Below are 27,763 nucleotides of genomic sequence, written 5' to 3'. Positions count from 1 at the left end.
AACCTGCCAGGGCAAAACTAGTTGCTGGATTAGCCTTTCTCATCACAGCCTTTTAACTACATCCTTGGACTATGGACATTCCTTCTCAGATATATGTACCATAACATTTTTTCACTCTCACAGATCACAGTTTCTAACCTGAAAGAAACCAGGGGCTAATCCCTGCAAACGCTCCTAGAACAAAAAGCCACCACTGATTTTTCACTTTCCTCTGCAACCAGAGAACTGCACCAAACACATGGCTGCATTGCACTTCTCACCTATTCATACTGTCACACTCTCAATCTCACAGGTTAAATCAAAAATGAAGTGTTTCGAACTACACCATGTAAAGTGTGCCATGAGAGAAAGGTTTCAGTGACCTACCCTTCTAATTGCAAACTTCTTTGCTCTTGTCAGTCAAGTGGCAGCCACTTTCCCCTCACAGCCTGTAAACTGTAAAACCCATGGTGCTCTGCACATTCTTTTCGGCTAGATGTACCATAAAGCGCTTTCAGTCTCACATAGAAAAACACACAGCTTGAATTTCCTGTTCACCCTGCAGCTTTTCATGAACATGCCACACACTGGGGCTGTGTGCCTTCCTTCTCAGCTCCATGTACCCTCACATTTTTTCACTCTGTCAGATCCCAGCTTCAAACTTTAAAATGCCCAGCAGATACTCTCTTAAGAAAAAGTTACTAGAACAAAAACTAGCCTCGGCTAACCTTCCCCTGCTGCCTAGAAACTACACTCAACAGTGTTGCTCAACACTTTCTTCTGACCTACTTGTACTACCACACTCTTGCGGTCTGAATGTAAACTGAGAAGTTTCCAGCCCCAGCTCACACATATAAATGTGCTAGGACAAAACGTTTGCTCGCATCTTGCCCACTAGGCTTTCTGTCCTGGAATTTTTTGCGTGCAACTCCTCCCCAAACCTCTTCAAGTTTTGCCTGCTCTGTGCAAGTTTCAGATGTGGGCTCCCAAAGGGGATGACAGCGCCTTTCTTCTTGGCAAGGGGAAACAACCTAGCCCAAGCCTTTGTGGTGCCCACCATAGGCTGTCTGGGAGAGGGAAAGGCCAGCTACAGCCTTCTGTCCTGGCATGTTTTGTGTGAGAGAAACATTTGCAGTTTTGGATATGGTCTGCAAAATTCTGAGCTGGGATCCTGAGAGATGATGCCAGTCTCTTTCCTTGGGAAGAAACACACCTCTCCCTCGGTGCTGGTGGTGCAGAGATAGGCTGCCCAAGGGGAGCTAAAGGCCCGCAACAGCTTGCTTTTCTTCTTACCATTTCTGCGGAAGCTCTTCACGGATGTTTGGGAATTTGGAGATTTCTTCCCAACTTTGGTGTCTACACTGTTCACATGTTCTCACTCTGCTCTTTCCTTGTTGCAATTTTAATCTGCGCAATAACTTTCTTTCTGTTCTTAAATATGTTATCATAGAGGAGTTACTATCATTCCTAATCAGCTCGGCCTTGGCCAGTGGCAGGAAGCCCATCCTGGAGCCAGCTGGCATTGGCTCCACCAGACACAGGGGAAGCTTCTAGCAGCTTCTAACAGAAGCCACCCCTGTAAGCCCCTCCCACTACCAAAATCTTGCCACAGAAACCCAATATGTTTTGAAATCCAATGACGTTTTTGCAGTTAGACACTATTACTGACGACTTACCAACCTTATTGACCTGTCATAATTTGTGTTATTAAAGAGTGTTATTCCGTAAGCTCTTAGAGTGAGTCCTTTATAAGGTGCTAGCAGTGGCCAGCAACAGATAATGCATTGGGAAGATTCGCCGAGGTGTCTCCACACTGTTGGCTTAGCCCCTAGAAAAGGGCAGTTGAATCACCCTCTAATCCAGTGAATCTGTTCAGTGAAGATTTCCCCTTACAGGACTCTGTCAGACTAGCTGGACACAAGGGTTTTGGCTTACCTGAGGCACTGACAGACAAATAAAACACTAAGGGTCAAGAAAAGCTCTCCTCTCTAAGGGTCAGGCAACCCCCCCTTACCTTTCTCATGACAACCCCAAAATTGCAGACCTAACAGGGAGTCTTGAAACACTCTACTCCTGAGGACTTCCAGTTTTCTTACCTAGGCCGCTACCAGTCTCCTCGCTGAAGAAGTTGCAATAGGGGCACAGAGTCAGGGAGCAGCAACATTGCTAGCCATAAATCACTCCTATGTCCAGGCTGCATTGCCAGGTCACTTTTTCCATCCTCTGAACTCCTTTGCAAGATACCTCCAGCTCACAGTGGATGCCTTTACCAAACCATCGCTGTCTCAGTCACCATCAGCTGCATACTACAAAAAATGAGAATGGGCACCACTGTGCTCCATCCCATAGTTCTGATTTGATAAATAGCAAAGCTTGCTGGAAAAGTGGTGGGTGAAGACTTTTCCAGGATAAAATGACAAATTATGCATTTCATAAGCATTGTATTTTAAAAAATGATCTGACAACAGCAAAACAGTCCAAAGACTATTTAGCCATGAGTAGTATTTAATTGTATAAAGTCAAAATTTTTTTTCCAGTACAAAATGCCTCATCCATCTAAAATGAATCTTTTGATAAGATCTGTTTAATAATCAGAGTTGATGTCAGGGTGCTACAATCCAGCTAGGCCCACAGGAACATTTCAGATCAGGATTTCAGCAAAAGATTTCCACACACACATGCTTTTCTCTTGGTTGCAGTGCAGAGAGAAGCAACCAAACCATGAGCTTTCATGTAATGAACATGCCCTTCACCCATCCTTGAGAAACCACTCAGGGAAAGAACAGTCTTCCATCATGCCAAGCAAAGTCCATGGAAACGGGTGGCAAAATTAACTATCCACACCACTGGCACTGCTGCAGCTTCTCCCATCTGGCCCAGGCCCTGGGGCTGTCCCTGCTCCTGCATGCCATGAGGGCAGCAGCCACACGACCACCCGTCCAGGAACATCACTGTTGAACATAATATGCTGAACATATTATACTTCTGTTTCTCTAAAATGTCCAGGCATGGGAAGCTTTTTGTTCTGCAAAACTGAAACCTAGGCATTTTGTTGTTCACAATTTTAGTATTTTTTCCATTTCCATTTTATTTTGACCTTTAACTAAGCCATGATGAATTTGACCCTATTGATTTCAGATCATTTTATCCAGCTAATCAAGACTACTTTGAATTTTAGCCTATTTTCAGAAGGGTTGATAGCTCTCCCCAGGTGCATTTTCTCATGTTTAATAAGAAAAAGGTGCCTACTCCTGCATTCAAAGTACTAAAAAAGTAAAAGACTTACTAAAGAAGTAAAAAACAGAACTACATAAAATTCTTGCAGACATTATTTATCAGCCTTCCCACTTTTTGATTTTTGGAATCTACAATTGAGCTTGATTTTAGTCAGTTTTGAACTTAACTTACAGTAATTTTGTCTAGACTCTATTTCCACATGAAAGTAGATCGGATAGGCCATTGTCCAAGTGCATTCAATGTCTGGATTTCACCTTTTTTTTTTTTTTTTTAACAGCTAGGCTAGTTATCTTGACAAAGGCAGCAGAGTGTTATTTTTATGTGATTTCTTGGCAAATTCACAGTGGCAGTCTCTTACCTCTTTAGTGACCACGAGGACCTTGTATTTACAAAAATACATTTTTGTTCGACAGAACAATGGTACCTCTCTCAGCAGAAGCTGATCAGGCCAATGCCCTTGGTAGCCTCAGGTATGTCTCAGAAAGCTGCACTGACCTGAATACATGTAATCAATAAGTTTGAACCTGTTGGCATTCCAGCCACAGTCTTTCACTCCACAGTCTCTCTTCAGTGTTAATACTGCATAACTCACTTGGCACGTTTGAAAAACAGATTTTTTCCTTTGTTAGCTGGCCAGCCTTGCATGCTGCACACCTCATTTGATTAATGTTACAATAATGCAGATGCATAAGCATAACTAACACAGTAACTGAATACAACTGTATTGTTAAATCCATCTGTTTTACACTTAAATTAGCTCAGTTCTAAACCAACATAGACATATTATTTATTGCCAACAGGTACAGGAAGGTGGTTAGGGGCTTTTCCTTTCTCTCTCTTGCTCTTCAGAACAAAAGTTCACACATAAATAACAAATAACTTGCAAAAGTCAAAAGTTTTTCTTTTAACAAGTCAACATTTTCTTTTTAAACAAGCATTTTAAGAAGACTATATACAAGAAGCACTAATGTAGGCATACTGAGTGCCTACTGTTGACTCACAATCTGCTACTTGTTGACTCACATACCACAGTACCACTTTGCGAACAAGCATCCCTACTTCCTGACATGGTAGCTCCGGTGTTTCCTGCATTGTCTGGAAGCCTGCCCCATGCACTGGGCTTCTTTAGACAGTCTGTGACACAAGATGTAGTTGCAAGAAGGGTTTTTTTCCAATTTTTCTTCCATTTCAGAAAGTACCTCAAAATGGCACTTTTGTAAACCTAACATTAGTGCATCTTAAAAGCTCGTGTCTTCAAAGAAAGCACTGTCCACAGAAGTGACAAAATACAATTTCCCCTAATAATTTTTTAAACATTCAGGCACTAAAAAAAGAACACCCAAAATACATCCAGTTCACCGTAATTTTATTTTACTGTATTCTGTACAATGTACTGCACTTTGTTCAGATCTCTAGAAAGCAATCAATTTCTTTATTCTTCTCCCTCTTGAACAAACATTCATATGGACATAAATACTTTCTCTAAGTATGCAGCCCATTTATTTTAAGTAATTTCATCCCTACCTGAACTCATTTTAACCAGATTTATCATGGCATGTGCTACAGAGTTTGAAGGTTTTTTTAACTATTAGTTTGCTCCTTGCCTACGATATATAATAAAAAAATTCTGCCATAGCAGCAAGTTGTATAAGGTTAGCAGTAATGTCCTGTGCACACAAAGACAGAAAATAGTTAAAACCCTCATCAGTATATACCTAATTCCAGTGTGGTAAGTTGTTTATGGAATGCATGTGGAGTGCTTAGCCATCAGAAAATATGTGTCCTTTTTATGTTTAGTCTTACTAGCTTACTGCTACTGCTAGGTATTTAATTACAGATTTAGAAAAGGATTTATGTATTAAGTATGTCATTCTGAATTGGTACTATAGCAGCAAGCACTGTTACCAAGAATAAGCAAACTTATGTGCCGCTATAATTATATTTCTCCTTAAGCAGAAGAGTTACTATCTAAATCCTACCTTCTTCCAAAACTACTTTGGTTTTTCGTCACATCCCTGGAAAAATGTGAAATAGTATTTTTATGTTAACTCTTCCTGTAAGCTTCAATTCTGTCTTCTCTGTTTATATTTTAGGTTTCAGTTCTCCACTCATTGATGCACATTAAAGCATTGACAGGACTTAAAGAATGCCATGAATTGTTTCAAAACACTGTCAAAGAAGGAAATTTCCATAATATAAGCCACCACTACTGGAACTTGTGATAAGAACCAGGTCTGGTAAGACAGATCTGGGTAACCTACTCGAACAAAGATTCCCACTGTGGAAAACAGTGAGAAAGGAAAGCATTAATTATAGGCATAAATGAAGGTAAAGGTTTGAAATTAGCACACTGGACAAAACTCCACTGTGCAAGCTGTGAGAAAGAAAACAACTGCTTACACTCATGCCATCCCAAGTTGTGGGAACATCTGAGACTCCCTGTGAATATCTGGGACTTTGACTGCATAAAAGCAGTACCCAGAAAGCACAACATTGGGACCCTCGTCACTGAGAAGACCAGAAGGACCAGTGAGATCCTGTTAGAATCCATGTGGTGATGATATCTTTATCTTTCTACTTAATCTGTCTCTCTCTTTCTCTCTCTCTCTCTCTTTCTATTTCTATCTTTCTCTGTACCTCATATTTACTGCTAAATAAAACCATACTATTGACTTTGGCACATGGTCTCATTTGCATCTTAATTCGGGCAGAGGCATCTTTTAATAATGGGATCCTAACAAGCATTTATTTGCAAAATCTAACTGCATAACAGAGATGCACTTTTCATCTTATGCTATGCAAATCACACTATCACTTTTCAAAGAACTACTCTACTCACAGATTTGGTTAGAGGATTTTTGGGTTTGGTTTTTTTGTTCTATTTTCCAACTGTGACCAGAGATCAGATTCCCCTCCACATGTGCAATGAGGAGCCTATGCACATTATGAAATTTTAAGCAAGCAAGGAGTGGTAAGTACCAGATCTAAAAGCAAGAGGTTAGCAGTCAGATGTTGAAAAGATGGAGAGTCAGTCATGTATATGATACAGGAACGCTGACATAGTTAAGTACTTGAATAAACCGCATCTATGTTCAGACCAGTACTCGTTATTAACTTTTTGATTATATTTTAACTGCTATAGCTTCTCTTAAGTGGATGAATGTTGCAGTTCGAGGGGTTTCTGGGGGTTCACTGCCGGTCGCTCTGTGAAGGTTTTCAGGGCTGAAATCAGCCCCACGCCGCCCGTCCCTCATGGCAGGGACAGGCAGTGGAGGTACTTAAGCCAGGAGACAGAGACCATGTAGCACGCCGGGAATCCAGCAGCGAAGAAGGGCCTTTATTCAAATTTCCCGCAGCTTATAAGGTCTGCTGGGCCCAGGAGGGGATTGGCCATTTGGCTAGCCAATGCAAGGAGACAATATAATAACTATGGCAACACAGAAACCAATGGTAGACAAGTGAGTTAACAACTTCCAAACCCCGGCAGATGAATGTGTATTTAATGTGAACCTATAATCAATCTGACAAATTCCACTGTATGTGGTAGCTTACTTTACTAGATTTTATAATCTTTACTCCGTCCTTATAAATGGAAATTCCTATTGAACTTTAATGCTTAATACTCTGTATTTTTGTAATCAGCTAAATATTCCATACACACAATTAGTATTTACACATTATCCTTCTTGTGTACATTTAAGTGTTACAGAACAATAACATCTAAAACACTAGTTTTGTTATGCTGGCATTATATAAAATGCTCTTGGTTCCCTAACACAAAGCAGTAACTGTTTGGGAATCTTTACTTTCAATAGCTTATATAAGACAATAATTCTAATACTTGAAATACAGTATAATATTACAAATGCATAGTGTTTTCATACCCTCAGTCATATTAAATCCAGGTTGTTTCTGTCTACTCCCCAAGCCATTTGTCAATTGCATTCTCATATTTTTTTTGTTCCTTTAACCAGTCTTGATGCCACCTAAGGTTCGCAATAACACTTGAGTAATTCTGACCCAAACTTTGTTTCCAACTGATAAACTGTCGTTTGTTATACTCCTGAACAGAAGAAGAAACCTTTGGATAGTTTACTATAGAACGGAGTATTTTGTCCAAGGAATGTACAATTAGTGGGAATTTTATGGCAACATTTGTTAGCTCATCTGGATCAGCAGTAAGATCTGGAACAAACAAAAAGCCAGTTAAGACTGTATTTAATTAAATTAATGAGTTAGTCAGGACATAAAAGTTGTAACATACCAAAGAGTTGTGGCAGTACTGAACAGCCATCCGAGTACGCGATATATTTCCATTTGCCAGTTCGCAGCATATACACAGAAGAATTCACATTGCACCCATGGAACTCACTCAGCACCCAAGAGGGCCGAGGTCCTCTTGGTGACACTTCACTCTCAGTCTTTTTATGTAGCAGCGGTATAAGAGAATATCCACTGAGGTTCTGTGGGACAGGAATTCTTGCTATATCTAAGGAAAGATATACAAAACCAAAATGCTATTGCAGTTTCCATGATTAAAAAAAGCCTAACACAATGCTACAGTTGTTTGAACATTTTATTTTTATAATAAGATGTACATTCCTAATTATTATTCTTGTAGAACAAAGAAACACCAAAATACACAATGAAGAAACTTTAGGGAACTTCCTGAGGCAAGCTGGCCACCATCTTGATCAAATTCACTATCATCTATGCCTAACAGAAGTTTGTGAAAAGAAATCACAATAACCTCCTTTGATGGGTGGTGCTTTTTTATTTTCTAATCATGCTTGTAAACATTTCTCTTCCGCTTTGACTGCACCAGGCAGGAGAAAAAGAATGTCACAGTATGAAAAGACCCCAAAAGCTCCACATTCAACATGGCGTAGCATTCATTCTTTTAACAATAACAGTGCTAAGCTGCTATGTAGCATTCTTCAGCAGTGAATACTGAAATGCTTTACAAAGGTGGTTGTTATGGTTATCATCTGTTACTGGTGGGGAAACTGAGAAGCAGGGGCACTTGCTTCTCTTGCAGGACTGGAGATAAAGATGGTATCAGAGGTAGTATCAAGACAGTGCAGGTATGGAAAACACTGGTGACTCCATAACCCACTAGATGACCCTCAGAAGATGCTGTAATATCCATAAGCTCCTCAGCATCAACTTACATCACAAGTGTCTCTAGGTCCCAAAGATCAGGTCAATATTAAAACGCTGCAAAGGTTTGTCAAAGACATTCTGAAAAACATAATCGAGAATCCCAACCATGTCACCTAAACTTCAGCATGTCCTAAAAAACAGGTATGCCGGTAATTTTTTAATCACCACACTGAACATCATCTATAGACATTCAAAATTCAACATCTTCCATTTCACAGAGCACAGTGGTAGTATTTAATCTTCTATGCCAAGTAGCGATACTCCGTGCATATAAATTGCCCATAGGTGACTTCCTTTATCAGCACACATCTTCCTTTTTGTCCTCTGTCCAGCCAGCATCTGACTAAGCGCTAGAAAGACTTGTAATGTGTAAACTCAGTAGTTTCCAATGAATGGGCAAAAACCTTGAACAAATACATACTACATTTAAACAAATGAAAAAGGGATATAGGCTCTTCTGTTATCCTAAATCAGTAATGCTATTAGTTGAAGTAACTGCATGTGCAAAGAATGTTCCCAGTACCTTCAGCAGTACCTGCTTTTCCAATAGAAAGCCAAAGGTACTTTCATACAGACCAAGAAACCCCGTGTTGCCCGGAGGAAAAGTTATGTAACATCCTGTTAAAAAATGCAAGAGCTGTTGCACTTCCATCTGAATTATAGGTATCACACAGATTCTGCTGGAATCAAAACATCTGTGTCTATTCACAAAGTTACTAAAGGTGGAAGTCTTGAGCAAAGCATTTGGATGGTGTCTTAAGAGAGATTATTTCCCTTAGACGACACAAAGCAAAGGGATTATATTTATCACAAAAATAGGACTGAAATCTGTTTCCTCATTAGCCAGCAGTAGCATACAAACTGAGGACATAATAGACCACAGAGGTAGTTCTTCACGTTTTCACAGTCACCGCGACATATATGCCTTTTTGACATTCAGTTTACAGAAAAGGGGAACTGCCAGAAGAGAAGGAAAGGATTATACACACAGAGTTCCGAGGGGCGGAGGGGGAAATAGAAGGAAAAGATAGAAAGATGTTAAAACACCTGGCCAATTATTTCATTTGGGGAAAGGGGACAAAGAAGAAAAAAAAGAGATTTTTAACTCTACATATGATACCATAACTTCATCATCATCATCATCATCATCATCATCATGATGTCTAGGCTTCGCAAACAAAGATTTGGGAAGGACACTACCCACATTGCTACAAGCACGCTGGTGGCTAATGAGGCCAATGTGAGATAGACAAGTCCAGCTGCAAAAGGCACAGCAGAAAGACTCCTTGGATGGTATCGGCAAGACATGATTCTTTCTGCGTTGTCTTTTCTCCTTGAGAGTGATCCTGCGTGCGTTCTCAAAAGGAAGCAGCAGCGTTATAGATGGTGTGTCTCCAGACCTCCTGATTGAAGGCCAGAGTAGACCAGTTATGTTGATCAATATGGCCAAGGTTGAGATGTTGTTTTAGGGAGTCCTTGTATCTCCTCTTTGGGGTTCCTCTCTTGCAGTAGCCAGTGGCAAATTCACCATAGAGCAAGATCTTAGGGAGGCGGTGGTCCTTCATCCTTGAGACGTGTCCTGCCCAGCACAGCTGTGTTCTCAGTAACATGGGCTCAATACTTGTGACTGCTGCTTGTTCTAGAACAGACATATTAGTCACATAATCTGACCAGTGGATGTTTAGGATTGTACGGAGACAGTGTTGATGGAAGTGTTCTAGGAGCTGCAGGTGGTGGTGGTAGATGACCCATGATTCGGATCCATATAAAAGAGTAGACAGCACAACGGCTCTGTAAACACTGATCTTTGTGCTTTTCTTCAGGTGTTTATTTTGCCAGACTCTTTTATGGATTTTTCCGAAGGCACTGTATGCCTTTGCTAACCTGTTGTCTATCTCTCTGTCAATCTTACCATCTGAGGAGATGAGGCTACCTAGGTAATTAAACTGCTGGACTGATTTGAGCTCTGATTGGCCAATGGTGATATGGGGATGATGGAAGACTTCCTGAGGTGCAGGTTGATAGAGAACTTCTGTTTTCTTTAAGCTGACTTCCAGCCCAAAAAGCTCAGCAGTGTCTGCAAAGCAGGATGTTAAACGCTGCAGAGCTGCTTCTGTGTGGGCGACAAGGGCGGCGGTGTCAGCGTAAAACAGCTCCCGGACAAGATGGTTTAAGGTCTTAGTGTGGGCCTTCAATCGCCTTAGGTTGAACAAGCTTCCATTAGTACGATATCGAATGTCGATACCGTCCTGATCATCAAGGTCTGCCGTGGCCCTTTGGAGCACCATGCTGAAAAAGACTGTGAATAGGGTTGGTGCAAGAACACAGCCTTGTTTCACATCATTGGTTATTAGAAAGGGCTCAGAAAGTGTGTTGCCATATTTGACTTGGTCGTGCTGATCCTCATGGAGTGAGATGATCATTTTAAGGAACTTGGAGGGACAACCTAAACATTCCAAAATCTGCCACAGACCTTTTCTGCTCACAGTATCGAAAGCCTTGGTGAGGTCAACAAAGGTTACATAGAGACCTTTGTTCTGTTCCTTACACTTCTCTTGCAGTTGTCTGAGAACAAATACCATGTCTGTGGTACTCCTGTTGGCTCTGAAACCACATTGGCTTTCAGGTAGAATTCCTTCTGCTATAGTGGGTATTAGTCTGTTTGAAAGTATTCTTGCCAGGATTTTGCCAGCAATGGAGAGCAGAGTAATACCACAGTAATTTGAGCAGTCTGATTTATCTCCTTTCTTCTTATACAAGGTGATAATGACTGCATCACGAAGGTCTGATGGTAGTTCACCTAGTTCCCAACAGTGCACCACAAACTCATGAAATTTAGCATGGAGTGCTTGGCCCCCATGTTTCCAGATTTGAGGTGGAATTCCATCAACTCCAGCTGCCTTGCCAGTTTTCACCTGCTGTATGGCCTTAAGAGTTTCTCCCATAGTAGGGGCAATATCCAATTCATTCTTCACCAGTTGCTGTGTGATGGACTGAATTGCTGAGTCTTGAATTACATGGCTAGTACTGAAAAGAGTCTGAAAGTGTTCAGACCATTGATTCAGAATAGAGATTTTATCTGTGTGAAGCACCTGATCATCTGCGCTGAGTAGAGGGCTTTGGACCTGATATGTAGGACTGTATGCTGTTTTCAGGGCCTCATAGAATCCTCTGTAATCACCTGTATCAGCACATAATTGTATTTTTCCTGCTAGATTGATCCACCACTTGTTCTGGATGTCACGGAGTTTCTCTTGGAGCTTGCTGCATGCAAGATGAAAGGCTGCTTTTCTTACATGACAAGATGGCTGAGCAAGGTGTGCTTGGTGAGCAGTTCTCTTCTTCCTCAGCAATTCCTGGATCTCTTGATTGTTTTCATCAAACCAGTCCTTGTTCTTCTTGAAGGAGAACCCTAAGGACTCTTCAGAGAATTTGATATCAAATTTGAAAGAAAAAGCCACTCAGATTTTATATCCTATTTTCAACTGGATAACAGGATTTTTTGCTGACATTCACTGCTAGAAATACAGTTTTATCTACTGCCCCATGTTCTCTCAGCCAACTGCAGTGTACACGTGACACATCTTAAAGAGAAAGCTTTGCAGACTGGCTTGAAAAGAACGTTTTTCTGATTGGTAGCCTAAAAGATCACAGATAGTCTCAAATGGCAACTTCACCTGATGTTTAGTTTCAATGAGCGTCATCTCTTGCATGATTTATCACAGACGACTGTTTAAAACTTCATTCTTAAAAGTAATTTCCATCCAAGTAATTTAATGTCAGTTCTTTTCATTTGAGTCTCTGTCCCATACTAAATACTTTCATATCTAATAAGGTAAGAATGGATATCCATTATTATATCTTATTTCCTTGCCCAGATCAATTGTATATATAGCCTATTGTTCTTCCACACACTCTTCATAAAAGACATTCCTTTGATAAGCTAATGAACCTGCCATCCTTTCAGGTTTAATCTCATCTCTCGATGCATTTACACTGTAGTTTTGTTATAGGTCAGAAATTCAGGAGAATTTTTCTTCCCCTGCTCCACTGTGAGAAAAAAACTGAGTGAGTGGGGGGAAGAGAGTCAATTAGCTTTACAAAAGATCTGCCCGAATTTCTAGCTAATGGCCCATCAGAGGCTGGGGGGAACTGGCAGACTGGACAGAGGAGAGACTCAGACTGCTGGGTTCTCTTCTGAGGACGGAGACAGGGTCTGTGTTTGGGGCATTTGGAGAGAAGGCCTGGAAGCCCGTTTGTCTGGCTTCCCGTCCTGGTCAGCCCTGACTGCTGGCCTCAACTTGCCTGCGAGCTGTCTTTTGTCTCCAGCCCAGACCTGCTGTGTTTTCATCAGAGAGTCTCTCTGCTCGCTGGGAGAAAAGGAGGAGCTTTTGGAGTCCTGTTGGGGGTGAACTGCTTTCGTTACCCCTTCCTTCCATTGGGGGAAGGGTCCCCCATTTCGGCTCCTCCCGCGACCCGAGACCAACCCCCCAGACCTCTCTCCCCGCACGGTGATCTCCAGAGCCCAACAGCGCCCTGTGCAGGCCACGGTTAGGACTGCGCTAAGGGACAGAGAAGTATTCATTCAGACTTTTTTTTTTTTCTAGGACTACTGTCTAGGGTTTTTTTTGTGTTCTGTTACTGTTTTTTGCCAACATACATATATCTTTTAATAAAGGGTTGTTATTTCTTCTGGTTTTTTTCCACATTTCCTCAATTAAAGCCCCTTAATTTTGAATTTACAATTGCTGAGAGAGAGGAGTTTGGTCTATCTCATAACTCATTCTCTTTAGCAAACATTCCATTCCAGTCTCCTCAGACTGAGACAAGTTTCTATAGTAAACTATTAGGTATGAAGGCTAGCAAGGATTATACGTATCTAAAATGCATCCAAGGAGGCATAATTCTGACTATAATACAAATGCATAATAATGGTAACTGGGAAAAAAAATTTCATTTGAAATTACTTAACTCACCAAGCATAGTAGGATATATATCCACAAGAGATACTACATCTGGTATTTCCTGCTGTTCTTTTACACCTGGCCCCATAACTAAAAGAGGAACATGGGAACTTCCTTCATACATGCTCATTTTATAGAACTGACGATGTTCCATAGCAAGTTCTCCATGGTCTGCAGTGAATATAACGACTGCTTTTCTAAGAAGCCCCGTATCTCCCAGAGCTGAAATAATCTCACCTGCAACGACAAAAAGGTACTGAAAAGGATACATTGAAAATACTTCTTCCAACTTCTGTACCTGCAAAGCAGCATGTAAACCTCTAGGAATCCTCCCAGTCAGAGGGCTGAAATCTCCTCTCTTTTTGCACATACATTTGTGCAATGAAGATATGACATACACTCCTCTCCTTTTGCATGTACATTTGTGCAACAAAGACAGGGCCAAGATCAATGAAGTCAGTAAATAAGCAAAGCACTTATGCATCTTAATTAAAACACTAGAATGATTCTTTCTTAAACAAACTGGTCAAAATACATTACAAAACGAACACCCCAGCTTGCAATCCCTTCATTCCCTAAAACTGTCAGCCTTCCACTGATCTCTTTTCATTCATAAAATGAGGAAGAGCAATTCTGTGTCTTTGAATTCAATTTATCAGCCTAACATGTCTAAAAGATCAGCTTATTTATTAATGAATTTCATACTAGTAGGCAAGCAAATTCTTGTTCATTCATGGTCACTTTTCAAATAAAGAAACAAAATAAATTAAGATCAATTTGCATTGTCATTTTTGTGTAGGTAGACCTTATGGCAAACTAGGAAGAATTCTGAAAGTCCAATGAATTATTTCCTAATTGTCAATAATATGCTGCTAAGGGACACTCCAAATGTAACCTTATTGTTTAGTCTACGTGTAACAGCTGTTATCCAGTCTACGCATTTGAAATCAATCTCTAAGAACTACTTATGCACTAAAATTATCTTTCCTTACAGCTCTTCTTTGTCAGTCTGTCTCCTCCACAAAAATGTTTCCATTATTTCAGTTAGCATTTAATCAAAGAGCACTTAGTTCCTCTTGTACATGGGTCATGCAATGTTTTGCTGCTGGTTTTCAACAGAGCCTCTGACTTGTGGTTGTGATTACTCTTCAGAGTGCACTGAATTCATCTTGCAAGAACTTTATAAGCTATCCCATTATTTGTCATATAGACTGATTAAGCAACATCCACATGACTTACTCCCAGGTCTGAATTGAGGTGGTTTGTTTTCTACTTTTTCCCCAAGGATCAGCCCTATCAGCATTTTCCTTAAAAAAGCAAAACTAGAAAACTCACTGTATAATGAAATATTACCTACCCAGCATGGCATCTGTCTCTGCACACATAGCATAATAAAATGCTCTAATATTTCTCACTTCTTCCTCTGTAAACTCTCCTGTGCAATTCTTGGTGTACGATGAGTAATAGTCTACTGGATGCATCTCAGAGAGAGAAGACCACTTGGGTATTTTAATAGCTTCATAGTTTACCTAAAAATAAGAGGAAATAACCATCACTTTAGCAACTGAATAAAATACATTTTTTTAACACAGATTTAGTTAAAAACTTTTTCACATAAATGCACAGTCCTCAGTTTACGGTCCAGGAAACACCACCTGCTTATCTGTTATGTGGTGCTGCTACCTTGTCTGTACTTCACTGCGGCTTCCACAGGTAGCAAGTAATTTTAAAAAATCATCTAGAAACTAAGGCTAGGAGCCAGAAACGTGTGCTTTACCAGCTGTTGTATTATTTTAAGAGAGAGAGCACAGAACAGTCTTCTAGAACTGTACTCCCGAGTAAGTACAGAAGTATTGGCATAGTGTCTTCATTAACTGTATGACAACTGTAAACCTCATGTAACAAAAAGATTGGGTGTTATGTGGGACAACACGGAAATTCATGCAGTCTGGGAAAGTCTCCAGGACAGTGATGACAAGTCTTGACATCTTGAAGAAAAGAACTGACTATATTAATCCAATTTTCTAATACTTTTCAACTTGTTTCTACAGATGTCAATCCATTTACTTATAAAGAAATGCAAGATCAGTGTGAAACTAAGAAGCCAATACATTGCAAGTAGTGATGGATATGTATATTCACACAGGCATACCCACAGATATTGTGTGCTGCAGTACTAGATTTAGAGCCTCCAAGTTTGACATATACATTTAGCCTAGGCTGTCATACCTATAAGCATTCCCTTATGTAACATTAACAGCTGCATTTAACAGTTAATAATTTCTATATAGTAGACTTAAAGCACAAATTACCACAAAAGCAGAGAAGATGTAATCTTAGTATGGAAAACTTAAATTTATTAAAAACTAAACCCACACCTATTGCTTTTGTTTACCTCTGAAAATCTCTAACAAATAGATCTGAGGACTAGACTATGGCACAGCCACTCCAGAGTCTGTGGAGCACATTCCCGGGGCTGCAGTCACAGCTCCACAACTTGGCTGGCCCCAAACATGGGCAACACTGGTTCCTGATAAAATAACTGAGATACTTACTGTCCAAGAGGCTCTGTATAGCACAAAAGCAATCAGATCAAAGTTGTCCCTGGAAACATTACATTCCTGTTTACTTGGAGTATCAATCCCATGTTGTATTGGAACACATGGCCAAGTATGGATAATGAAGAGCTGCCTGGGGAGCTTGTAGCACAGTGCCTGTCTCTTGAGCCTATGGTATATCTTTGACCATATGTTCATGTCCTTGTGTTCCAATACCCACAACATTCCACCTTCTACAATGTCAATATTATCTCTTAATATCTAGCAGACATATTAAGCCATAGAATCGTAGAATCATTAAGGTTGGACAAGACCTCTAAGATCATCAAGCCCAACCATTAACACACTACTGCCAAGCCCACCACCTAAACCGTGTCCCCAGGTGTCACATCCAGATGTCTTTTAAATCCCTTCAAGAAAGGTGAATCCACCACTACCTTGGGCAGCCTGTTCTAGTGCTTGCCAAGTATTTCGGTGAAGAAATTTTTCCTAATATCCAACCTAAATGGTCCCTGGTGCAATTCGAGGCCATTCCTCTCATCCTATCACTTGTTACTTGGAGGAACAGACTGACAGCTAAACAAGTTGGTAAGACCGCAAGAGTTAAAGTGCCCACAGGCATAAAACCTGGCTTTGTAAAACTCAAACAAACATACCAAAATCTAAGTTTCCTTAGGCTCTAGAGAAGGCTGCTAGAAGAAATCATGGAAGATAAAATAATAGCAGACAACTGCTGCAGTCATCTTCCTACTGCTTAAGGTACTTGGCTACATAAAGTTACATTTTAGACTTCTCAAATTGTATTTATTAGCTTCTTAGATATAATGGGAGCAAAAGGTGTCCCTCTCTATCCATGATTCTTTTCTACAGAACTACAACCTGGATGCACAAAGTCATAATCCTTTTGTCTGTATACAGTAATTCATAGCTAGGAAAGAAACCAGATGCCCTGAAAAAGTGACAGTTTGTGCAAAATACCATCTGCTTAACAACACAAGGTTTCACAAACATAGCATGTTGATACTCAGTTCTGTATTAGAGCCCCAGTAAACAGGACATTTAATTCAGTTCTTCATCTATGCAATCAAACTTCTTCATGAGATTATCTCTGTGATTTTCAAAGACTGCTTCTTCATGACCAAAATACAGCTACATCCCAGAAGAACCAGCCAGTGTTCAATAAATGATAATATGTAGTTCACACAACACAGTATGTATATGTAGTTGTGCAAAGGACCTCAGCAAACTATGGAGTTTAAGTACTCTAACTGGATTATGGATGACACAAAAATTTGTCAGAGATGTTATAACTCTGTCTGTGACTTGAAAATGGTAGCCCCCCCTTCCCAAGACACATCTAACCTAGCAATTAGCACCTAGCAAGTTTTCCTTAATAACTAAGCTAGATCTTGTTTTTGTAAATGAAGGTTTTTTTCTCCATGTTCTTCCTCTCCCCACAAACTTTTCACCATTCCCAAAAGAACCCACAATCCTCACTATTACAAAGAAATTCAAAGAAATACAACCTTCATTTGTATATCTTTTTTTGTAAGTATTTGTATTTTTGGTGCACCTAAATATTTAGCAGTTCTCCACTAGAGAAGGCCAAAAATTATACACAATGCATATGGAGAGTTTTTCTGAGGTATAAAGTCTTTTCTAACCTAATTCTAGTGCTTCAGCTACAGAGAATATTTCATGCCTTTCTGCAATGCAATCTGTTGTAACACATTCATATTTTATGGCAGATAATGGCAACTGGAGACCATATGAAATAGAGGAAAAAGTATTTCTTCTTTGAAATGGAGTGGTATTTGTTAGCTTTACACATACAGACATAACGGGACTTTTTGGTGCTCTAAAATTATTGTAAACCTACAGTAGCACAGGAAAAGTTAACAAAAACCAAAGACTTCTGTTATGTCTTATTTTGCTTCATGGTCTAGGTTCATACTGCAGGAAAAGTTAATCTTTCACCGTAAAACTCAGACAAAATGGTTACCTATAACATCATTTATAACAAGAAGAATACAGAATATTCGTAACAATGAACTTCAGACCACTAACTGAAAATAATAGACAGCTATAATGTTGTTCTTTTTACATTTCTGGCCATTCAACTCCAAACTTCTTTATTGATTCAGTGACTACTGCTACAAACCCTTTCCTACAACAGAGAGGAATTTCTCCCTTCTATTTGCCTAGCCTTAAATCAGAAATCTAACACATCTTTTTTACTGTATACTGAAATATGAGAACTCAGTACGGCTTGAAAAATCAGGAATAAAATACTGTATGTAAAAAGTACAGTTATTAGTAGATTCATATTGAAATTTCATCTTCACATACCTTTTCAAGCCAATAGGGAGATGTTAAAAATGTAGAGGATCCAAAATTTTCTCCTGCATAGGGTGACGGGTATGGGTGTGGTAAATTTAGTCCCAAGTAAAGAACAAATGGTTGAGTAAGGTTAACAGCTTCTTCCTTTATCCAGTTTACTGCTTTATCAGTATTCCGCCAATCTGCTTCCATCACTCTAACCCGCTTCCTATCACCTGTAAGATTTACCATGGGCCTCCCTTCTTGCCGGAGCAGGAAGTGAACATCCCTAGTCCAAGCTTCCACACGGTTACTGAAAATACATACACAAGATACATACTCAGCAGAAAATGTTTTCTTCACTTTTCCTCCAAGCAAAAAGCATTATGAATTCCTGAAAACCTTTCCTATACTTTTAGCTGCAATCTATCTGTAATTCCTACCTAAAGGAAAATTGTTATTCAATTGAGCTATAGCTATTGTGCCTCTATTTTATACTCCAACTTTCAGCCTTTTTTTCCTTCTTCTGAATCTTCTTTCTTATTTATTATCACTTCATGTCAGAAGGGCTCTTCTCACATCTAAAAAATAATATTTAGAAATAGCATCTCCATCTTATTGACACTGCTCTGCATTCTGGCATGGATTCACATGCTATTTATTTGGTAAGGAGGGCCTTAGACTTTTTTTATTGAAAAGAATTCAATGAGAAATAACTTGCCTGGTGAGGCTGCCTTTAGAAACAACATTTTTAAACACACTTAAGACAAAAATCTGTAAGAGTGATTTATCTTGTTCATTTACTTTAGATGTAGTTGATAAATGCTATTGAGGAGAAGCGTGTAGAGAAAGCAAGAAGGGGGGGAAAAAAAGGTAATATTTTAATGATAAAATACTTTTGGAACAGATTTTCTAATGCCACGACAATTATTACCTCTCCAAAACACTGGGAAATCTGAGTTGCAGATGTCCCTGTTTCTTTGCTAGAATGAATGATGCTACAACTGAGGGAGGAAACAGCCCATCTAAGACCTTGACTAATCTTTACCTTGCTCATGGCAATTTTGGTAAAACCAAAGAAATTCTAAAAGGAAGTATGAAACTGCTGAAAATTTGATCATACACTTAAATCCAAACAAAGCACTATTATTGTTTAGAGAGCACCTAACCAGTTTTATCCCCACAGGAATTTTACCAGTGCACTTTTAACCTCCAGAAAAGCTATTCAGAATTATCTGTAAAAATTCTTTTTTATTTTAACTTCTTGTTTAGGCTCACACTTCCAAGCTAAACAGGCTTAAACAAATTACTTAGAATAAATAAAGGTTGCTAGATGGTCCACAGAGAAAGCATGTTGCACAAACATTGAAATGAAATTATGGTAAAGGAGTGTGCGTGTAAAATTGCATCTAATGTCATAATACTGATTTAAACATAAAAAAATATTATGTAGACCATAAACCTGTCAGATTATCCAGTCAGACTGAGATTAGGATCAAATTAAAATAACAAAATCCTCTCAAGACTGAAAAACAAAAAAATCCCCCCCAAAAACCCAACCCAAACCCAAAACCAAAAAACCAAACTCAAAAACCCAATCCAAACCAAAACCACTCCCACAGAAAAACTCCAATAAAATCCCACGTCAGACCCTTTCCACATTCTGGAGCAACAAAGGAGTCATTTTGACACATCCAAGAGGAAAACCAATCCTCAGGCAGAACAGGACATGCCAAAATAAGGCTCTTCAAAAAGCCAGGTGGAGTACTGAAAAAGAGTGCAATACTAGATCCAAATCTACAGTTTAAAATGAAAGAGCAAGGACTTGACAGATAATTATTTAAGACCTTTGGAAGTTAATGTCAATTTTCCACTTTTTCAATGGGAATGAAAAGAGATCACATCTCCTTTGCTAACAGATAGTACTCCAGTGATTGTAACAAACATACAACCAAAAAAAGCCATATATAAAGGATATAGCAATGCAATATTGAAGACACAGCATAATGAACTACCATCATTATTGACCCAAATGACATAAAAGTCAGTAATTACACTTATTTTAAATGAAATAGCCATCAATACTCAAAAGCATACATGGAGTCTTTTTGACAGGAAGCAGAGGCTTGATGTATACTACAGTCCAGAGGCTGAAGATTCAGTTCTTTCACTGTGTTAGTATATATTTCCTAGAAAACCTCCTCTCCAAATCTCATTAATTCACAACTATGAAAAATTATCTTATGAGGAAGTCACATTCAAGTGGCTCCTTTTCATTATACATTTGTATTTTTAAGATACGTAAACTTCCATAGTTAGAGAGATGATCTGTGTTAGCAATGAACTATTCGCAATAGGTTAGAACAAAGTAGAATTGATTTATGTCACCTAACCTAACTGTTGAAGCAGAAAAGTTAACAAGTTTTTTTTTTACGTAGGTAAACATGGGATTAGGGAGCAGAAGTGGTTTTATTGTCCAAAGAAGCAGCATACATGCTTAAGAAAAATTTCTAAAGAGATAATACTGCCTGATGAATCTTGCACTAGCTGAACTGTTCTATGTCCCTTTGCTAGTCTCCCTTTTAACAGGAAATTAAAACAGCAGGACATTTTAATTATCTCCACAACAAACAGGAATCTTTGTTATAAGTCCTCTACACTGTTGAGAGATTACTGGCTACTTAGGGTTTTCAAATGTCTACACAGACGCCATGCTGGGAACAAGATGTGCATTTTTCTCTGACTGAGGAATTGTATTTGTAGTTTTCATTTTTTAGATTAAAATGTTGTAAACTGCCATTTTCAAATTTGTCTTGTGTAGGCATAAAAAGGCTGACTAACTATGCGTTTATTTTCATTTATTCTCAACCACTACCTGCACTCATTCAAATAACATTAAGTACAGATCTCAAACTTTCACTGAACAGAAAGTCAAAACAAATGTATAAAAAGTTTGTATAAAAATGTATAAAAAGTAGGCGAAAAGGTAGGGTCAAGACATAGAAAAAAAGATAATTAAAAACTGCAATACCATAGACTTCACGGTATTTTCCTATTATATCTGAAGTGCCTAAATTTAGCCTCATGGGACCAAGACTTATGCAAACATGATGTCATTATATGGTTATATCATAATTTTTGTTTGTGAGACTCAAACCCTATCATCACTGAAGTAGATACATCCCTACATGCCAGAATGAGGAAAATAAAAGCACACCAATGTAACTCCACTGATACTGATGCTGCCATTTTGAAAAGCACTGAACTGGCTTAATTTGTTTCTCATCTGTGACGACTCATGACAAAATTAGAATTTAGAATAATACAATGAGAACCATGCAAATGTGAGAGTACCAGACATAATGAGAGCAAGCTTAAAGCATCAATAGTGAGGGAACATGAATGACATCAGCAAAACAGATCAGTGCTGAAGAAGGGGATTTCAATGTTAAGATCACTGTACAGATGATGAGTCAGCAGCATTCTGATAGCAGAATGGCAACCAGTTCATCATGCACTCCGTATGCCATTTCTCTTTCTGTTATTTGAATGAGCAGAGTAAAATAGGATAGCTGTAATAAGTAAACAAAAAGGGTATTTGACTAATGTTCCTGTAGACTAAAGCCACCAAGTTTTCACTCCTACAAAGTGTAAAATACCTAGGCAAAACGCCATTTCATCATTGCCGATCAGCACAAAAATAGGAGAGATCTCATCAGGTGACATCAGTTACCCTATGACATGCCAGAAATCCTGTTCAGACTATTTGAACATGAACTAGTAATTGTATGTTTGTGGCTATGAGATTGTGAGCTGGCACACTTTACCAACTTAAAAAATTAAGCAACATAAAAATTACATTCCTCTTCTATATAGTCTTACATTACAGTTTTCTTTGCATTATTTCTTACACAATAGAATTTATTTGAGAACTAAAGAGTATCTGCTTGTTCAGCTTTGCACACCTCAGTCTGGAGTTCACCTACAATGGTTGACAATGAAAGCAATACTTCTGGAATCCAGGTACTTACATACAACTTTATTTCAGTGCCACCTCATGTTCCACTTATCACATGAACAGCCATGAAATTCTAGAATTATTTAGAGCTGCTCTTCTTTAAACCTGGAGTGACTTTATAGATTAAACGTATTTCAATGTTATGCTACATTTCTTCTATCTCAGTGAAGGGCAGGGTGAATGTATACTACTAGTATTTAGGCAACACAGAATTTTCTCTGCACAAAAGTGATTCAGAAGAGAAGTACAAGCGTCTGTATATTACAGCAGGTAATTTTCATTTGTTGGGCAATATTACTTTACTAAAAATCAATTCTAGAAATGCTGAAGCATGATTCACCCACAGAATCATTTGTCTTGCTTCATTACACAGAACAAAATCTGTCCCTTTGCCATCTCAAAGAATCATCTCTTACTGGCACTTTACAGTATGCTCTTAAGACTATTTTGAAAAGTATGAATGCCTGAGATAGTCACAACAAATAATCTCTATGCTACAAATATACAAATACCCATAAGCAACCATCTTAATGTTGTTTCCTGCCAGAGAGAAGAATTTCACAACATTCATACAAGGAGGCACAAAGAATAAGAACAATACTGCAATGGATAACTTTCTAGTACTTTGTACCTTGTACAAGTACTTGTTTCTCACGAGAAAGAATAAATAAAATCAAGAAACATGCAGAATAATGAAAAAAAGAACACAGGTTGAACACCCATCAGATAACAATCATATGCTAAGTTATTAAGAAGAGCTGCAGACAGTAACAAGCAAGAAGCATAAGAAACATACAAATATGTACACTCTCTGGTAAAATAAGTAAACATGAAGTTTTTGCTGTAAGTCATTTGAATAATCCCTTACATGCAGCATAGAACTGGTATACAGAAAAACAGGAAAAAAGCTTGCTTTTTCTTTTTTGACAGTCTTAAACTTGAGAGGAAAGTATTACTTTGGCCAGATTCTGAAGTGGATACTATCTATCAAGTATTTTGTCATCAAAAGCAGTGTATACATACCCATAAGCAACCATCTTAATGTTGCTTAACATACTAATAACTACTAATGTCACCTTTCAACTTCTAACAGCTCATTTTACTGAGGGAACTCTAACCTGTTTAATATAAAAGAAAAAGCTACTCTTTATATTATTTCAACAACAGACATCATTACTAATCAGTGAGACAGAGCATCTTCATAAAAACTACATAGAAGTAAGACACCATTTTTTGTCCCAACTATCCAGACATATTATGATTATTCTTTTTTTAACATAATGCACTTATTCTCTAAATTTTAACTATGTTTCATTAATTTTTGTAATTCCTAGTCACAGTAAGCTTTAAAGCACAGGAAGTACAGCTCTGTTGGTTTTGCATGGTAAGGTTTTGGTAACAGGGGGCCTACAAGAGTGACTACTCTGAGAAGCTGCTAGAAACCTCCCCCATTTCAGTTAGAGCCAATGCCAGTCAGCTCCAAAATGGACCCACCACTGGCCAAGGCCGATCTGATCAGCAACAGTGGTAGTGCCTGCAGGATAACATATTTAAGAAGGAGGGGAAAACTGCACAGCATCAGCAGCCAGAGGAGATGGGAGAGCATCCTGTGGAAGGGACCCACAGTGAGGCAGTTCGTGAAGAACTTCAGCCCATGGGAAGGAATTGGAGAAGTGTGTGGAGGACTGTCTCCTGCAGGAGGGACCTCACATTGGAGCAGAAGAATGTGAGGACTCCTCTCCCTGAGGAGGAAGGAGAGGTAGAGAAAACATATGAGCACAGTCTGCGCTCCCTGTCCCCCTATGCTGCTGAGGGGATTAGGTACAGAATTTGGGGGCGAAGTGATCCTGGGTAGAAGGGAAGGGTGGGGGAAGGTGTTTTAAGATTTGGTTTTACTTCTCATTGCCTTGTTCTGAATTCTAATTGGCAAAACATGAAATTAATTTTTCTGAGTTAAGTCTGTTTTGCCTGTGTGCCTGAGTGATCTCTCTATATACTTATTTTCAGCATTAAGTCTTCCATTATATTTTCTCTTCCCTGCCCAGATGGGGAAGGGTAGTGATGGAGCACCTTTGGTGGGCACTTGGTGTACATCTAGGGTCAACCCACCACAACAGCACAAATCTGTGAACATTTATGGCCTTCAAAAAAACCCCACAAAACCTCTCATGTTTTGTGATGATAGATTTAATATTAAATTATTATAATTATGTTTTTTTGTTCTGCTTTTCTTACACCGCTAGTATAATGCAGAAGCCAGGAAGTCTCAAAGCAAGGCAAAAACAGTTTATGAATTTCACTTAGGGAGCAATACCAGTGATAAAAAATAACCATTCATGTTAGACAAAACCAGTTTTGATATCACCTTCCACATACAGGTGCATGGGATATGCTTGCTTCTGCATAAAGTCGCAGGACAGATCTCTGTTAGGTATCTAGCACAATTTCTTTTAAATTAAAGCTACTACTATTTTAATCAGAGATAGAAATCATGTAACAGATCATTACATGGTTTGTTCACTACTGTCCATTTCATAGCAGAAAAATCTATCTGATTACCTAACTGAATGATGTCCAGAAGTATAGTCCAATTTCCCAAACTTCTGTGTGTGGTAGCCATGCTTCTCCATGAGATCCATCCATGTTATGTAATCTGGATCTAGACCTTTGAAGTTATTCCAAGATTCTGTTAAATGGGTGAAAAGACCACTCCACATAGCTGGGGGAAAAAAATAAAATTTTGATGAGTAATTGGTACCCCCTACCTGTATACTTGAGGAGGGATTCATCTTCTTATTATTACAGAGGTTAGAAGTCCACATTGTGATCCAATAGAGCAAGAAATACAAAGTATTACTCTTTCAAATCTTGTCATAATCAATATAAGTAACAAAATTTACTCGAATAATCCCCAGAATTACAAAAGAAGGTCCCATCCTTCCAGGTGCTAAGCAATCACTAAGTCAAGGTTTTCTTAGACCAGAAAATATTCTTATTGATTTCTGAAAGAAAATGGCATGGTAGTACAGATCCCCATCCAACAGTCCTCTACTTACATGTTTTTCAGAGTATTATTTCCCCTTACTACAGTTAGATTTTGATATGAGTTTAGGTATATTTGTGAAGGGAATGAGAATATAATGTTTTCATAAATACCATATGCCCTCAATTTTATCCTTTTTAGGTAATGTACTTCACTACCACCTGCAGAAACAAAGTGAGAATATTTAAGATACCAAGAAGAAATGAAACCAAGGGAAGAGTTGCAAAGGAACTATAGCAGAAGATTGTTTTAGTCAATACCTATTTCTTTGCTGCATATTGAGAATTGTTCACTCTTTCACTCACTAATTTAGAGTTAAAGGGAATCCTAAAATGAAACTAAGTCATTCCACAAGCAATAAAAATATCCTGTAAGCATAGTGCATCAACCCCACATGGCAATACTCCTCTTTCCCCACCCCAAAGTCCTCTTTCCCACCATGTCTTCTGGCATCATCCCCAACACCTCCATATGAGATGTACCCTCACTTCCTTGCAGCTTTTTGTAAGCCACTGGCTAAACAAAAGCTGTCCTGCTGGTTCAGAGCCCCCCATGTGATGACTGACCAGTGGCCACAGCCACCCAAAATGCTACACAGTCTTCATCACTGGGAGCAATAGCTGCCATATTCACAAAACTTGATAAGATTAAATAACACAAAGCTATTACTCTCAGCAACAAAAATTGGCTGAAAGATACAAAAATCAAGAAAAAGAAAAAAAAAGACTGTTTGTTCATGTAACCTTGCCCACTTAAAATGGGACCTTGAGAAAAAGGTTATCAATAAAGTGAATACTAAAAATGTAAAACTATACTTGACAGCCTTTGCCTGCTGTCTCATCCAGTGTATGCTTTGAGAGAAAGGATCCCCCTCACAGCTACAGATGAGGGATGGTCTTCGCAACTGAAAGGACTAGACACATTTTAAGATTGAGGAATACAGTTTCTTTCTATCTTCCCAGCAAATTCTGCAACTAAAATTGAACAAAGAAAAACAAGTGCATTAAGTAAAGAAAAATCCTGAAGAATTCAATTAAAGCTACTGAAAGATACATCATGTATCTAAAAGTGTGTTTGGAATAAATGTCATTGGAAGACGGTGATAACAGCCATCACTTTATTCAGCTATCATCATTACTTTTTGCCAAGAACAGGAAAGATATTTATTAACTTTGTATTGGAATGAGAGAGTAGTTCTGAGTGTAGTTTCAGCATTGCAGCAGACAAATCAATGATTTCGCTACAAATCCTGAAGATTTGTTTAGCCTGGAGAAGAGGAGGCTTAGAGGAGACCTCATCACTCTCTACAACTCCCTGAAAGGAAGTGGGCATCAGTCTCTTCTCCCAGGCAACCAGCAGTAAGACAAGAAGGCATGGTCTTAAGCTGTGCCAGGGGAGGTTTAGGTTGGATATTAGGAAGAAATTTTTTACAGAGAGAGTAATCAGACATTGGAATGCGCTGCCCAGGAAGGTGGTGAATTCTCCATCCCTGGAGGTTTTTAAGATGAGACTGGATGTGGCACTTAGTGCCATGGTCTAGTAACCACAGTGGTGTTGGATCAACGGTTGGACTTGATGATCTCAGAGGTCTTTTCCAACCTGTCTATGATTCTACGATTTTTTAAAAATCTGAAGCTTCAGTGGAGTTTGCGAAAAGATTTGGAAGCTTACACTTACCTGAAAAAAACAGTACAAAAAATGAAAAGAAAGGAGGAAGCATAAGAAACAGGAAAGAGAAACAGATGAAACAGGAGAATACTGTAAAAATTCAGACACAAACTAGAAGAAAAAAGGAGAAACAAAACAAGTTCCCCTCAATTAAAAGCTTTGACATTTCCCATCATTACCATATATTTAAATTGACATGTGCAAGCATTTATCTGATGTTTTGCTTGCTTTTACCTGCACGCGAAGGACAACAAATTGGAGAATTGGTATAGGCATTGAGAAAGACAGTGCCATATCTTTTCATAAAATTTACGGAAGGTAAATCCACAGTCTGATTTCCTGGAAAAAATGTCAAGCGTCCATCCTGCAATCAAACAGAGAAAAACAACATATAAACAACCATTACCACAAACTATTGGTTGCATTAATTCATAGATTTGTTACTGTAGTGGGTTTCTGTGGCTCGATTTTGGTACTGGGGGGGGGGGATACAGGGGTGGCTTCTGTTAGAAGCTGCTAGAAGCTTCCCCTGTCCCATGGAGCCAATGTCAGCCAGCTCCAGGATGGGCTTCCTTCCGCTGGCCAAGGCCAAGCCAATTAGGACTGATAGTAACACCTCTGTGATAACATAGTTAAGAACAGAAGGTTGTTGCACAGGAAGAATTCCAGCCAGGGAAGAGCTGAGTGAGAACATGTGAACAACAATGCAGACACCAAGTTCAGTGCAGGAGGGGCAGGAGGTGCTCCAGGCACCAGAGCTGAGGCCCTGCAGCCCGTGGTGCAGACCATGGTGGAGCAGCTGTGCCCCTGCAGC

At 39.0% G+C, this 27,763-nt stretch overlaps 1 protein-coding gene across 3 annotated transcripts in view; it reads right to left on the bottom strand.

Moving 5' to 3' along the window:
• Nucleotides 1–3,473: 3,473 nt before the first annotated feature.
• The window catches only part of ARSK (arylsulfatase family member K), a 28,798-nt gene continuing 4,508 nt past the window's right edge, over nt 3,474–27,763 (bottom strand). For 2 of the 3 annotated variants that reach the window (XM_017807243.1, XM_017807244.1), the window contains exons 2-8: nt 27,184–27,313; nt 24,798–24,957; nt 18,251–18,533; nt 14,701–14,872; nt 13,356–13,580; nt 7,481–7,705; nt 3,474–7,401 (exon numbers count right to left, since the gene is read on the bottom strand). In XM_017807243.1, the coding sequence (XP_017662732.1) occupies nt 7,133–7,401; nt 7,481–7,705; nt 13,356–13,580; nt 14,701–14,872; nt 18,251–18,533; nt 24,798–24,957; nt 27,184–27,313 (1,464 nt within the window). In that variant the 3' untranslated portion in view covers nt 3,474–7,132. The remainder of the gene's footprint in view (nt 7,402–7,480; nt 7,706–13,355; nt 13,581–14,700; nt 14,873–18,250; nt 18,534–24,797; nt 24,958–27,183; nt 27,314–27,763) is intronic. The other variant, XR_001873545.1, reaches the window with a different exon arrangement.

The sequence above is a fragment of the Lepidothrix coronata genome, unplaced genomic scaffold (genome assembly GCF_001604755.1).
Source record: "Lepidothrix coronata isolate B3197 unplaced genomic scaffold, Lepidothrix_coronata-1.0 Scaffold18, whole genome shotgun sequence".
NCBI classification, from domain to species: domain Eukaryota; kingdom Metazoa; phylum Chordata; class Aves; order Passeriformes; family Pipridae; genus Lepidothrix; species Lepidothrix coronata.
The sequence above is the reverse complement of the archived record's forward strand: the minus strand, read 5'-3'. Positions and strand labels throughout refer to the sequence as shown.